Source organism: Mus caroli, chromosome 11, assembly GCF_900094665.2.
Source record: "Mus caroli chromosome 11, CAROLI_EIJ_v1.1, whole genome shotgun sequence".
NCBI classification, from domain to species: domain Eukaryota; kingdom Metazoa; phylum Chordata; class Mammalia; order Rodentia; family Muridae; genus Mus; species Mus caroli.
In genome coordinates, this window is record NC_034580.1 from 102076980 (window position 1) to 102091374 (window position 14395).

Sequence of the window (14395 nt, forward strand, 5' to 3'; positions counted from 1 at the left end):
TTATGAAGTAGCAATGACATAACTTTATGGTTGGGAGTCACAGCGTTAAGAACTGTATTACAGGGTCTCAGCCTTAGGAAGGTAAAGACCCACTAATCTAGGACTTTACTGGTGGAACCCCATTCCTTTAGTAAACCAAGAGCCCAGTCTAGTCATTCCTGAAGTTCCCAAAGTAACTGGAGAATAACTGACTCCCTTAGCTACAGACCCAGAGTCGGCATGCTCAGCCACCTCGGTCCCTGCCAGCTCAGGCTGGGGATGAAACTGGATACCAGCCATTTGGGCTGTGGACCGACAGCTCTCCTTTCACAAGCTTGCTTTTCCTTTAGGGCCAAATGCATTCCTATGACTCGGGGAGAGGATTTCTATCCTCAAACCTTATTCCTGCAGGTGTGTCTAACTGCAGTGGAGAAATCTGAGGCCAGCTCCCCGTGTGGTACAGCATGGTTCTAAGCCTGGCTTCAAGGCAAAGTGCCGGTGCCCACCTGCAATCCTGTACTCAAGAGGAGGAGGCAGAGGGATCAGGAGTTCCAAGCCAGCGTCAGCAACAGGAGACCATGCCTCAAAGAACCAAACCAAAGAAAACAAACCTGGCCTCCATTCAGAAGGAAGTGCAAACACACAAAAGCACTTCCTGTAAGAGCTGAGACTTCTGACAAAGTGGTACCTGGATCATCACCATGGCAGAGAAGCCTCCCAAACCACTGTGCTTGGCATCATTGAAATACCAGATACTCTGCAGAGCCTACTTACACTGGATCTGATCCTCCTTCCCCATACTAGATGAGGAAATAGAACAGATACATCCTTTTTGAGACAAGGTCTTTGTAGACCAGGCTGGCCTTGAACTTACAGATCTGCCTGTCTTTGAACTTCTGAGTGCTGGAGAGTAACTGACTCCCTTAGCTACAGACCCAGAGTCGGCATGCTCAGCCACCTGGGTCCCTGCCAGCTCAGGCTGGGGATGAAACTGGACACCAGCCATTTGGGATGTGGACCGACAGCTCTCCTTTCACAAGCTTCCTTTTCCTTTAGGGACAAATGCATTCCTATGCTATAGATGCTCTCTGTCCTCCAAAGCAATCTGCCTGCACACCTACACATGCACACTACACTCACAGCAGTAAAAGTGAAAACTTTTACTGGGATAGGCACCACGGTGAGTAACCCTGGCTCCTGGAATACATGACAGTCTTCCTGCCTCTGCCTTCTAAGTGCTGAGATTACAGGAGTACTCCATCACACTAGCTCCATCATTCAATAGCAAAAACAAGGGTCCAGGAGGCAAACAATTTGCTAAGAAATTAGAACATGGCTATGTGACAAAGATAAGAACCAGGCCCCTCCCTGCCAGGGCAGTGTCCTGCTGATTGATGTTTTGAGTCCATCTGGTTTATAGCGATTAATAATGCCTATCTCCATAAAAAGCAAAATGGATCTGCCTCCCTTATCACTAAGAGTGAACTAAAAGCTTAGTGGCAGACATCTTGGTCCCAGCACTGAAGAGGCAGAAGGATCTCTCTGAGTTCCAGGCCAGCCTGCTTTACATATTTAGTTCCAGGATAGCCAGGGCTATATAGTAACACCCTGTCTCAAAACAACAAAGAGAAAGAAAGTGACACTAAGAGGACTCTAGTTGAGCAAAATGGATACCGATTAATAAAGTCTACTTCTAATTTAACCATTTGTTATATTCCAAGACTGGGCCATAATATTCTATTTAGGTATAGCTCGCTGACTTTCACTGTTGTATATTATTCCTTTGAGGAATGTATCTCAAATTATCCACCCTAGCAGTGATGGGATTGGGCTGGTCTCCAGCTACGCTATGACAAGCTGTACTACTATCAACATGCTTGACTATGGCCTGAGTGAAGCTGGTAACAACTGGAAAGAATCACTGGGTCACAGACCACACGACCAGCCAACTTTGTGAGACAATGACATTGCTTTCCAGGACACTATTCACATCAAATTCTGAATGCCTGCAAGACTCTGTGTGTGTGTGTGTGTGTGTGTGTGTGTGTGTGTAGTGTGCATGGAGGACAGAGAGCATCTATGTGGTGTCAGTTTCTCCTTCTACCTTTAACGGGGAGAAGTGGGAACTGAAGTCAGGTCACAGGGTTTGCACAGAAGTGCTTTACCTACCAAGCCCTGTTGCCAGTGCACTTGAATATTCTTGCTCTCAATCACATCAGTGTTTGGGTCACAGAAAGCGCATGGGTTGCTATCAGATCTGGCTACCTCCCTGACCTCACCTCCCTGACCAGCCTCTTTCCCCACACAAACAAAGCATGTCTTCAACCTTAGTGAACCTGTCAATCACTTCAACTAGAAAACTTTTCCTCCCTTAGGATTTATTTGTTTTTATTTTGTGTCCTGGTTAGTTTTCTGTTCATCTTGACACAAACTCCAGTCATCTGGGAAGAGTGACTCCTGGGTGAGACAAATGGCTCCGTCAAGTTGAGTGTAGGCAAGTGTAGGGCACTTTCTTGATGAATGACTGCCATAGGAGTACCAAGCCCAGGTACCAAGCAGGCTGAGCAAGCCAGTGATCACTGCTCTCAGTTCCTGAATCACTGTAAGCAGTAAAATGAAATAAGTGTCATGTTTTCTCCCTAAAACTTTTAGTCATGGTGTTCATCATAGCAATAGAAAGCAAACTATGGGGCTGGTGAGATGGTTCAGTGGGTAAGAGCACTGACTGCTCTTCCAAAGGTACTGAGTTCAAATCCCAGCAACCACATGGTGGCTCACCAGCACCCATAATGAGATCTGATGCCCTCTTCTGGTGCGTTTGAAGACAGCTACAGTGAACTTACTTATACTAATAAATAAATCTTTAAAAAGAAAGAAAGAAAGAAAGAAAGAAAGAAAGAAAGAAAGAAAGAAAGAAAGAAAGAAAGAAAGAGAGAAAGCAAACTAAGGCAACATGTATGGGTGTTGTCTGCACGGATGTAAGTACATATGTCAGTGGACCAAGTGTGTGCAATGTTTGTAAGGGCCAGAAGAAGGAGCCATATTCCTGAGAATTGAAGTTTTGAGTCACCACTTAGGTGCTGGGAATTGAACCTGGGCCCTCCATAAGCAGCAAGTGCTTTTAATCTTTGAGCACTCTCTGGGTTCTTCAACTAGAGCACTCGTACCTGGCTACAACTTCTGTCCCCATTGATTTTTGTTGCTGTTGTTTTTGTTTTGTTTTGAGACAGTGTCATAGAGTCCAGGCTAGCCTCAAACTCACTATGTAGCTGAGGCTGCCCCCTTTGGTTACAAAACACACACACACACACACACTTTCTCATCACGCTCTTCGTATATCTAGGTCTTAGTATAATCTCTCCAGAGATAAACCTGCCTAGCAAAGCTGAGTTGGTTCCTATCTATCACTTTATTATATTACACTACTTTTATGTTCTTCACACAAGTCACTGGTAAAGTTGAGCAATCTATTTCCTGTCAAGTCCACTACAACCTGAGAGGTCTGCCTACAATCTTCCCTAAGAATCAGAGAGTAGGGTGGATGCCAGTTCCTCTGGAAAGAGGGCTCAAAGTGATGGTGACACGGGTCTTGAAGCACCTTCCCAGAGCCTAAACCTTCCAGCAAGAAAGCATTACTTTGTTTTTGTTTTGTTTTGTTGTTTTGAAATGGGGTAACATACAGCCTCATGAGAAGTAACTGCTTTGTGTTTAAAGCTTTCTCTGGATTTCCAAACTTCTTCTTCTTTTTTTTTTTTTTTAAAGATTTATTTATTTATTACATATAAGTACACTGTAGCTGTCTTCAGACACACCAGAAGAGGGAGTCAGATCTTGTTACAGATGGTTGTGAGCNTATAAGTACACTGTAGCTGTCTTCAGACACACCAGAAGAGGGAGTCAGATCTTGTTACAGATGGTTGTGAGCCACCATGTGGTTGCTGGGATTTGAACTAAGGACCTTTGGAAGAGCAGTCGGGTGCTCTTACCTGCTGAGCCATCCAAACTTCTTAAACCTCCTCTTGTTTGGAAAAAAAAAATATTAGGAAGAACAATTGAATCCTCAGAGAAAAGTATTTACTATAGGCGCTTTTAAATTTTTTATATATTTTAAACAGCTCTCTTTGGAAAGGTCCTTTATTACCTGTGTCCCACTTCTTGACAGGGAGGTATATGAGACACACCACCCACTAAGCTCCAACTATGCATTTCTTGTAGAGCACAGGTAGGAAAAGGCTCACTGAATTTCTTAGGAACTTTGCCAAATCCTTCCAATCTAGTTGTACAGAAAATGACCGGAAAGAGTAACCTTTAGTAACCAGTTTTTCTTTTTTTCTTTTGGAACTGGAAAATGTGGAACTGCAGGAGAGGAGCGAGCCTAGAGGCCACAGCAGATTCTACCCGGCTGCGGGCTTTCTTCTTCACCACACATTCCCAAAGCAAGCCTTCCCCTCTGGCTAGTCTACAGTCAGAGCCAGCACACAGAGACAGGGAAAGGTTCTGTAAGGAGCACGGAAATACTTTAATGTTCTTTGGGTAACTAAGATTAGTCATGTTTGTGGTTGCTAGTGACACTTTCCCTTTAGATTACCTACCTGCACAGCTTCATTTCTAAACAGAGACTTGAAATAAATTGTGCATCTGGTTTCCACAGATGGATTTAAAATGCAGAAGGATTTCTGAATCGCCTGGTCTGCTACTGACAAAAGAGATGGGGTGTCCCGATAGGTTTTCTGTCAACTTGACCCAGCTGGAGTTACCTGGAGGAACCTCAACTGAGGAAACACCTCCATTAGATTGCTGGTAGACACGTCTGTAGAGTGTTTTCCTGATTAGTGAGTGATGTGGGAGAGCCCAGTCCACTGTGGGTGCCACCACTCATGGGCTATCAGGCTACAACAAGAGGCCTGAGGAAGCCAATAAGGAGCACTCGGTGCATGGCATTGGCTTCAGCTCCTGCCTCCAGGCTCCTCCCATTAACTTCCTGCCTTGACTCCTGCAGTGGACTGTTGTGATTCAGGATACATAAGCTAAATAAGCCCTTCCCTCCCCAAGTTGCTCTCAGTCATGGTGTTTACCACAGCAATAAAAAGCAAACTAAGAAAGTGGTATCAGGGTCATAGGGACTGCTGTGACAGACATAACCATGTTTTGGTGGGAGATTGTGAAGGACTTTGGAGTCTAGGCTGGAAATGCTGTCAACTGTTGTGGGAACATGGAAGATATTGCTGAGAGATAAATGCAGATGATAGAGGTCTAGCTGTGGTTGTGGAAAGCCCAGAGTCACTGAATTAAACCCTGTGCTTTATCAGAACAGGGCTAGCTCACGAAACTCGTCCAGATTTTTAAACTCAATGTTCAGAGCAAAGGGATGAATTTTTCTTTTAAGCTTATTCTTCTTAAACACAGCACAGCATAATTAGACCAGTGTAATCTAGAATTTCAAATTGCTCAAGAAAAGGCTAATTAATTCTGTTCCTTTCTTCTTTAGGTCTCTGTAACATTAAAAGCATTTTACTTTCTTGAAACATTTTAAAAACATTTTTTAAAAAAGCCATTGATACTTAGAAATGACCATAAAACAGTAGCACTGTTTAAAATAAAATCCAAAAAAGCATACAAAGACAATATAATATTTATGAAACACTACCAAATGAACGCATTCAACTGGCCACAGATTTCACCAAGGACAGTTTTTGCTAGAACATCAGCAGCTAAGAGCATATGAAAATTATATAATTAGCATTCTCTCTCTCTCTTTTAAAAATTATTTTGTTTGTTTGTTTGTTTCCTGAATGAAAACACATGGGTTTGACACACAGGTGCTCTTGACAGTGTAAGCTCAGACAAAACTAACTTGAGCATCGTTATCCCTGACTCAGCCTTGGGCTGCCTACAAAACAACCCACAGAAAGGGCCCGCTAAGTGTTCTGTTCTTATTTCTCCCAGTTCCCTTCCTCCTTCCCTACCTCTCAGGGTCTCAATGTTTAACAACCCTGGTTGGCTTCAAACTGGTAATCCTCCAGCCTCAGCCTCCTGAGTGCTGGGATCACAGGCATGTGCTGCTATGCCCAGCCACTGTGTGCTCATACGCTTGCTCTCCCTCTCTCTTCCTCCCTCTCCCCATCTCTCTCTCTCTCTCCCTCTCTCTCTCTCCTCCTCTCTCTCTAGCAAATGACTCATGTTTTCCAAAATAGCTGTGTGCACATATGGTGTTATTTACTTGGGAAAATAAAGCACAAGTGGAGGAAGACAGCACAAACCTTGCAGCTTGTGCCAGTTTAAAAAAAAAAAAAATCCCTGTTTTGTATGGGTTTTGCAGGGAGGAAGAAAGATTGAGTTTAACATTTTTTGGTTTTTTCAATTGTGTGTGTATGTGAGCAGGAATGTATGTGTGTGGAGGTCAGAGGATAATTCTGGGGGGGTCAGTCCTCTCCTTCCACCCAGGGCTCACTCAGGCTGGCTCCTCAGTCTGGTGCCCAGGCTTCTACAACCTATGCCTTTCCCACTGTGCTGTCTCAGACCCTCGGACTGACTTTTTAAGGCAGGCTTGCCATGTACCTCACACTGGCTCTGAACGTGCCATTCTCTTGCCTCAACCTCACAAGTGATGGGACTGCAGCCATGTGCCGTCAGGCCTGGCTGTGTCTGTCTGCTGTCTTCTGTCCTGAATGGAGGGTGGCTCTCAGGGCCTTATGCATGGTTGTCATGCACTAGCTCCTGAGCACACCTCAGCCTCAGCTGTGAGAGGTAGGGTGACAGGTGTGGTATACCTAGTCTCTTTGGTACTTTGAATTTTGGTTTTGTTTTTACACTAGGAGACCTGAGGTCCTGCCTAATGAGGCAGAGAGAGATTTGTGTTTTCTGCAGACTGAAACTTGCTGCTGATGTCTACTGATGAGGAAGTGCCACTGAAACTGAAAATTCAAACTGATGAACTTAAAGTGCAAGGGCGGGGTGGGGGAGGGGTGAAGACTTTAGTCCCCAGACAAGACTTTTCTGCTCTTTAGAATACACAATAAACTTTTTCCAGGGTGAAACCTGAAGCATCACAAGTAAAATAAGAAAAAAAAAAATTAACATTGTACTTCAATTCAAGCTGCGAGAACAGAAGAGCAGAAGCATAGCACGCGGGCCGGCAGAGCACAAGCATCTCTCACAGGCATGCAGCAGCCACAGCCAGAGCCCAGAAAGCCACTTACTTTTCTCCGAGTGTCACCCGGAGGCTGCTCTGGGGTAGAGAAATCGATTGTTGGCATTTTGTTGTTAGCAGAAGACATACCCACACTCAGAATAGCAATGATCACACTTAGGACTACAGTTAATAATAGAAACCACGTATGTCATTACAGTACTATACACATACACAGACCGCAGTGAGACCAATGCAGCCTCACGGACGTGAACATCGACCTACTCCACAGTACAGCGTTGAGCACATGTCCTCACCATCAGCACAGTCCATTGTTGGGATATGCTGGTTTCTGGGCCTTACACTTTGTGAAGCAAAACCTCACCTTTCCCCTTCCCTTTGTTCTTTAGGACCTTGCTCAGGCTGGGCAATTAACTACTCTGCTATGTCCCTTGATTTGTTTATTCTGAAAATTTCTTTTAAAACTTTTAGCACTTGTGTGTGGAGAGAGGACAGCCCGGGAAGGATGCTGCTCCCTGTCCATGGGTTCCAGGCTTGACAGCAACAAGCACTCTCGCTCCCTGAGCCTCTCACTGGTCTTTGTTCTCTCTCTCTCTTTGTTTTTTGAGACAGTACCTTGGCATATAACTCGAACTGGCCTGGAACTTGTAGCAGTCCTCCTGCTGTAGCCTCTCACTAGGACTAAGGCTACAGTCATGACTCAAGGCATGTGTCGGGCTCCCAAATTCATTTCAAAATCACAGAGATGCTGGGCCACTTTTTATTTTTATTTATTTTTTAGATCTATTTATTTTGTGTGTATGAGTGCACACCAGAACATCCCATTACAGATGGTTGTGAGCCACCATGTGGTTGCTAGGAATTGAATCCAAGTCCTCTGGAAGAGCAGTCAGTGCTTTTAACCTCTGAGCCATCTCACCAGCCCTGTGAACCACTTCTGAGCAGTGTAGACATTAGACTTTTTGAGGAGTGCGGGTTGGGGGCGGGGGCGTTGGTTTAAGGTACACAGCAAAGCAGTACATGTCTAAGGAAGTTTCCCAGCTCAACTGGCAGTCAGAGGCAATGGATCCGGACTCTGAGGACAGCCGTGGCTCTGGGCATCCGCTGCTGGGATGGGACAACTAAGTAACCTCCTGCTCACCACTCTCTGCGTTCGTCCCTTCTTTTTTTTTTTTTTTTTTTTTNNTNTTNAAAANNAANANAAANAACNCCATTAGCACGGGCCAGAGATACAGTATAGTGCAGTGGGCCTGCATGCCAGGCCCTGGGTCTCATCCACCCCACCCAGGAAACAGTTATTAAAGGTCTCCACCATAAAGCACAGGGCTAGTTATTTTCAAACATCTTAAATCATACAATTCTGAGTACCTTAAACTATAGCAAGTCAGAGAGGAAAGCATAGTTCCCAAGGAAAATGCCTCACTCGATGCATTACCTAGCTACAGAAGATTAAAGGAGAGTTGGTTTGTTCAAAGGAGTAACAGACAGCATTCTTCTTGGATACAAACAGAAGCAACTGCTTATGGCACTTAGTCAAAGGGGAGGAGTCAAGTGAGAGGTTACATGAAATACACCTCAATTTTCTTGACAGAAGGCTTAAGACTTGGTAATTCTGGGTACACTCAGCTAGACCATGTGGAGAACAAGCTCTTTACCACCTTAGGTCAGAGACTAGGATGCTGTCAAAGAAGCCAGTGGCCAGGCATGGTGGCACGTTCCTTTAATGCCAGCACTCAGGATGGAGAGGGAGAAGGATCTCTGAGTTTGAAGGCAAGACAAGACTATATAGTGAGACCCTATTTCAAACAAACAAGAAAACTAAACCACAACAAACACCCAGGTATCCAGAGACCCCATAGTCAGAAACTGAATAAAAGAATCCATTCATTCCAGTCACATATTTGGCAATATTTGTGACTAATTCATTATAAGTTGAGTGTGTGTGACCACATGTGCCGTGGTCCATGCACACAGGCCAGAGGACAGCTCTGTGGAATTGGTTCCCTTTCCAACCTTAATATGGGTTCTGGACATTGAACTCACACCAGGCAAATGTTTTATGCACTAAGCCATCTCATCAGCCATGGTGTTTAAAGCATTTTATTCCCATTAGTGATGGGAAGGAGAAGAGACTGCTAACAGAACTTATTTTTTGTTCCATTAGTTTATACTGTAATAATTTCTGTTGGCTATAATTAAAACAAAAAGATCCTATCTTTTTTTTTTTGTGAGCTCTTACCTAAAATATAACACTCCCTTCCTTCCTTCCTTCCTTCCTTCCTTCCTTCCTTCCTTCCTTCCTTCCTTCCTTCCTTTCTTTCTTTTGGTTTTTCGAGACAGGGTTTCTCTGTGTATCCCTGGCTGTCCTGGAACTCACTCTGTAGACCAGGCTGGCCTCGAACTCAGAAATCNGCCTGCCTCTGCCTCCCGAGTGCTGGGATTAAAGGCGTGCGCCGCCATGCCCGGCTAAAATATAACACTCTTAAGTCCATAAAGCCACTACTCTAAATTTCCTTCGAGATTATTTAAGGAAAATAAGTTAATAGTACCATCTAGTAATGAAAATATTTGAGTTTTCAGTTCCTTTGCTGTTTGTGGATTCCTGTTTCTTCATCTGTAAGATGTCTAGAATACCATGATAGTTGAAACAACTATACTGTTGTGTTATTATCATTATCTTTTGGTTTCTAGAGATGGCCTTGTTATACAGCCCACTTGCCCCTGATTTTCCTTATGTAGTCCAAGATGGCCTCAAACTCTTGCTGCTTCTGTCTTGACCTCGCCTCAAACTCTTGCTGCTTCTGTCTTGACCTCCTGAGTGCTAGGATTACAAACAGGCATGTGCCAACATGCCCAGACACTACTACTGTTTCTACAGAGAGGACTTTTCCTTTGCCCTGAACTAAGATCATCATTTCTAAAAGGCCTTACTTTGAAAAGGGCCAAACAGGATGTCTGCGCCTGCTAAACCTCACAGCACAAATCTACTGAGTCAACAGGTTTTATGATAGGGCATTAGTATTTTTGCCCTGATAGATTTTTTTTTTTCTTAGTTCTATTAAGTCTCACGATTTCCTCTACAAAAACATGAGTCAACTATATGGATCAATACAACCAGAACTTTTATATTAGTTTTATATCTGCCTCGACCTAGTGTTTTAAAGTGTGTGTGTGTGTGTCTGTGTGTGTGTGTGTGTGAGAGAGAGAGAGAGACAGACAGACAGACAGACTAGAGCCCGTACCCTGCTAAAGCTTTGCACACTGACCTGTGTTCCTGGCCTTTTACTTTCCAGTTTGACACAGGGTCTCACTAAGTTGCCAGAGCTGGCCCTGAACTTGGAATGCTGCTGTTTCAGCCTCCCAAGTATACAGAGTTCCAGGTTTTTACCACCAGGCCTGCCTTAGGGACTTTGAAATTTTTCACTGACAGTATGGGTCTCAGCTGGACAAATACTTATAAGAAGCAGAGGCACACAGGCCTTTAACCACTGCACTTGCTTTCTAACAATCCAGACAGGCCAAGGACAGCTGTTTGATTCGTCTGCAGATTTCTGGGAAACACAGGACTACAGAGGAAGCCTCATGAATCTAAGCACACAGTTTACAATGGTTCTTCAAACTGCTAACGTCTATAAACTGATGGAGTCAGCAGGAGAATAGCAGCAGTTATCCTGAAATGATGTTAAGTGCCATACCGTACTTACCTCCAAACAGTTCCAAATCTCTTAAGCCCTCAACAATGAACTTTTCCGAGACCCACCGCTAAAGAGGAAAACCCCAAAGAGAATTAGTGAGTCTTCTGAGCCACAACATAGTAGCTATCAGCCTTTAGAGACAAATAAGACGACCACCCCACAAAAACATAAAACTAAGCAGTACAACAGGACTAAGGCCATAGAAAAGTAAGGATCTTGAAACTGGCTACAAACAATAGATTCATTCCTTTCTCAAGTCTAACCTTACGCAAAATGACGATTGGTTCATCAATGTGACTGAGGGGAAATACGTGGAACCATCCCAATAATAATGTTTTCTCTCCTAGACAGAAAAACTCTTTGGTTCCATCTTGTTTATTCCATAGGTCGTCCTTACAAGTTCTGGATCATTCATGCCCATTTGAAAAAGTATTACTAGAATTCACAAGAATTCTTCACAAGCCTCTGCTAGTTTATAAAACGTGGCCTAGCATATCCCATCCTTTTTTTTTTTTTTTTAATTGACAAAGCTTTCTTCTTCTGTTTGACTTTTACCTTTGTGAGACAGGGTCTTACTCTGTAGCCTAGCCTGGCCTTAAACTCCTTAATCCTCCTTCCCAAGTTCTACTCTGTTTTGTTCTATTCTGTTCTGTTCTGTTTATAAAAATAGCATCTATCATTGTGTGGAGGATGAGATCCCCCTGGCATTTTCACACACGCAGCTCATGTACCTTGGACATCTTTACAGCCCAGCACCCTCTCCTTGCCCCTTCCCCACTCTGAGTCCCGTTTTCTCAAGCAGAACTCCTGCTGATTTCCTGTCTCAGATCTGCTGGTCATGCTTACACTGTGGGCATGCTCATCCTCTCTGTCACTCCGTGGGGGCACAGAGGCTCCTGGGGCTGCACATTTACAAGGGTTTCTAACCCGAGACTTAACTTCTCTCAAGTTCTCAGGACTAAACTAGCACAATCATTGTGCGCCTTGCCAGCCCATTTCAGACCAGTGTTAGGTTTCCATTATACTAGTCAGGGGTCCAGTTTCACCTTAATCAGGACAGGTTAAAATAGGAATGTGGCTCCTATTTAAAGCAATGGCATACAGGTTCTGTTTCACTTCATGACCGGTGTCAAAGTCTGGCATGGAGGCATTCTTTCCACTGAGTGGAACTCAGGCTAAGTAGTGAGTTACCGTGTCCTCTTAATTAACACTGAAGTTTATTCCTTACAGTGTAACTGTTTTTATACATGTATATACAAGAAAGGGAAGTCTAAAGAACATTCTAAAATAAGCTATATAATAAGTTATATGATATATAGTATGCTATATAATATATAAATATAAGCTATATGATATATAAAATATAAAATAAGATATATAATACATATACTATAAAGTCCCTTTGTCCTTCTTTGTAACAATTTTTTCTGGGTTAAAAAAATCAAATTTACTGTAAAAATTTCTATGAACTATACTACAAAGGATAATTTGTGCTTTCATATTTGAGAATGGTAAATTCATCTCTCATAAATAAAAAAATCTTAAAATACAATTTTAAGAATCCTTAAATATTAAGTAATTAAAATAATCTGTAATAAATATGATTAAGATCTTTAAATAATCATGACTGCATTTTAAAATTAAGTACTTGATGAAAGATAACAACATACTTTAAGAAAATTTTAATTATTTATTTTGTTGGGGGGGGGGAGAGATGCACATGGAGGTCAGACAACGGGTGGAACTCATTTCTCTCCTTTCACTATAGGGGTCCCCAATGATAGAACTCAGGTCTCCAGGGTTGATAAAAAGCCTCTGTACCTATTGAGCCAGCTAGCGGCCCATAAGTACTGAAGTCATTGGCGTTAAACCCAATATTTGTCCATATTTTTTCTTAAAATTTTTACAGGAGAGAGTAGGAGCCAAGTTTTCACTACCACAAAGTACACAGTTGAGTTTTCTGAATTGGGGGAAATTGCAGGGGTCAGCATATCTGCGTGCTAAGTCTCCACCTGGGAAACCACCTTCATGGCATCTCCCCTGTCAGGTGAGTATACGGTCTTTGTGTGTGTGTGCACATGTGTGCATGATGTATATGTGGGGATCAGAGGACACGGGAGCCAGGTCTCCCCTTCCACTGTGTGGGTCCAAGGGACTGAACTCAGGTAGTCAGGCTTAGCACCAAGCACCGGGACTTGCTGGACCAGCTCACTAGTCCCTGATAAAAATTAAGATATAATACGTTCTTCAGGTTAGTTTTAAAGACTCTCCATGATTATATTTAGAAATGTGTCCGGGTAACTACAGTATGACAGTGATTTTAAAAACAGAGATCCCTGAGAAGCAGGAGAAAGAGATCTTTACCAACTGTGTAACCACACAGAAACGGCCCAAGCCATTTAACACGTGACCAAGTGATTCATCAAAGAAGCCACCTTTCCTGTCTCTTTGTCCACCAGATAATTCCGAGTGTCACATAAAACAAAACAACCCACTGTAATAGCAACGCAAGCACTTTTCAGAAAAGACAAATAGAAAGCCAGAAGACTGGGAACACTCACCCTAATGCGCTCTGGTTTACTTACAAGAAAAGACATGGGTTCCTACTGTGTAGACCCTACTTCAACTTCAAAAACTTAAACCTAAAAGGAAAACAGAAGCAGAAAGAATTGGTTAAATTGTTTTTTATAGAAATATTTTTCTTTTTTTTCTTTTCTTTTTTTTTTTTGGTTTTTCGAGACAGGGTTTTTCTGTATAGCCCTGGCTGTCCTGGAACTCACTTTGTAGACCAGGGTGGTCTCAAACTCAGAAATCCACCTGCCTCTGCCTCCTGAGTGCTGGGACTAAAGGTGTGTGCCATCACGCCCGGCAGAAATATTTTTCCTTCTGAATCAGTCTCCTGTAGGTAGAGGCTGCCTCAAACTCATCACAAAGTAGAGAATGACCTTGTACTCCTGAAAGTCTGCACACTATGGGCTATGCTGGGATTGCAGGTGTGCACCACACCTGGGTTATGTGGTGTTCTGGATGGAGCTGGGTGTTTTCTTGGATGCTGGGTAGGAACTCTGCTGAGCAGCATCCCCAGCCTAGACAAAGCATCTGTTGGACAAAGTGTACTACTGGTCTACCACCCGAGGCTCACTACCAGACACAGAACTCGCTAACTTCTGAGTACTTGTTTAGAAGAGTGTTGAGTGACAACACACTTGGATGTATTTGTCCAAGTACATTGTGAAGAAAAGATGTATGGAGTCAGGCGTGTTAGTACATTCCTGTATTCTGAGAACTCAGAGGCTAAGGCAGAAGGCTGGAGAACTGCAGGCCAGTGTGGGCTCCACACTTGGCAGAGCTGCTGAGAGAATGCAGGACAAGGTAAGGAAGAATGGGGTGCAGTGGAGGGATGGCGGGAAACTTCTTCCACTTGGAGAGAGGCAAGTGGTGACAGACTTAGAGTGAGCTTCTTTAAAAACACAGCACTGGGGGCTGGTGAGATGGCTCAGTGGGTAAGAGCACCCGACTGCTCTTCCAAAGGTCCAGAGTTCAAATCCCAGCAACCACATGGTGGCTCACA

At 43.5% G+C, this 14395-nt stretch overlaps 1 protein-coding gene and 1 pseudogene across 6 annotated transcripts in view; both read right to left on the bottom strand.

The window, feature by feature from the left end:
- The window catches only part of Strada (STE20 related adaptor alpha), a 32478-nt gene that overhangs the window by 11364 nt on the left and 6719 nt on the right, over positions 1-14395 (bottom strand). The window contains exons 2-4 of one of the 6 annotated variants that reach the window (XM_029483222.1): positions 13410-13466; positions 10834-10891; positions 7179-7207 (exon numbers count right to left, since the gene is read on the bottom strand). In XM_029483222.1, coding sequence (XP_029339082.1) covers positions 7179-7207; positions 10834-10891; positions 13410-13421 — 99 coding nt within the window. In that variant the 5' untranslated portion in view covers positions 13422-13466. Of the gene's footprint in view, positions 1-7178; positions 7208-10833; positions 10892-13385; positions 13467-14395 lie in introns of those variants that run through there. The other 5 variants (XM_021177864.1, XM_029483224.1, XM_029483223.1 and 2 more) reach the window with 5 other exon arrangements.
- Positions 12734-12879, bottom strand: LOC115032670 (annotated as a pseudogene).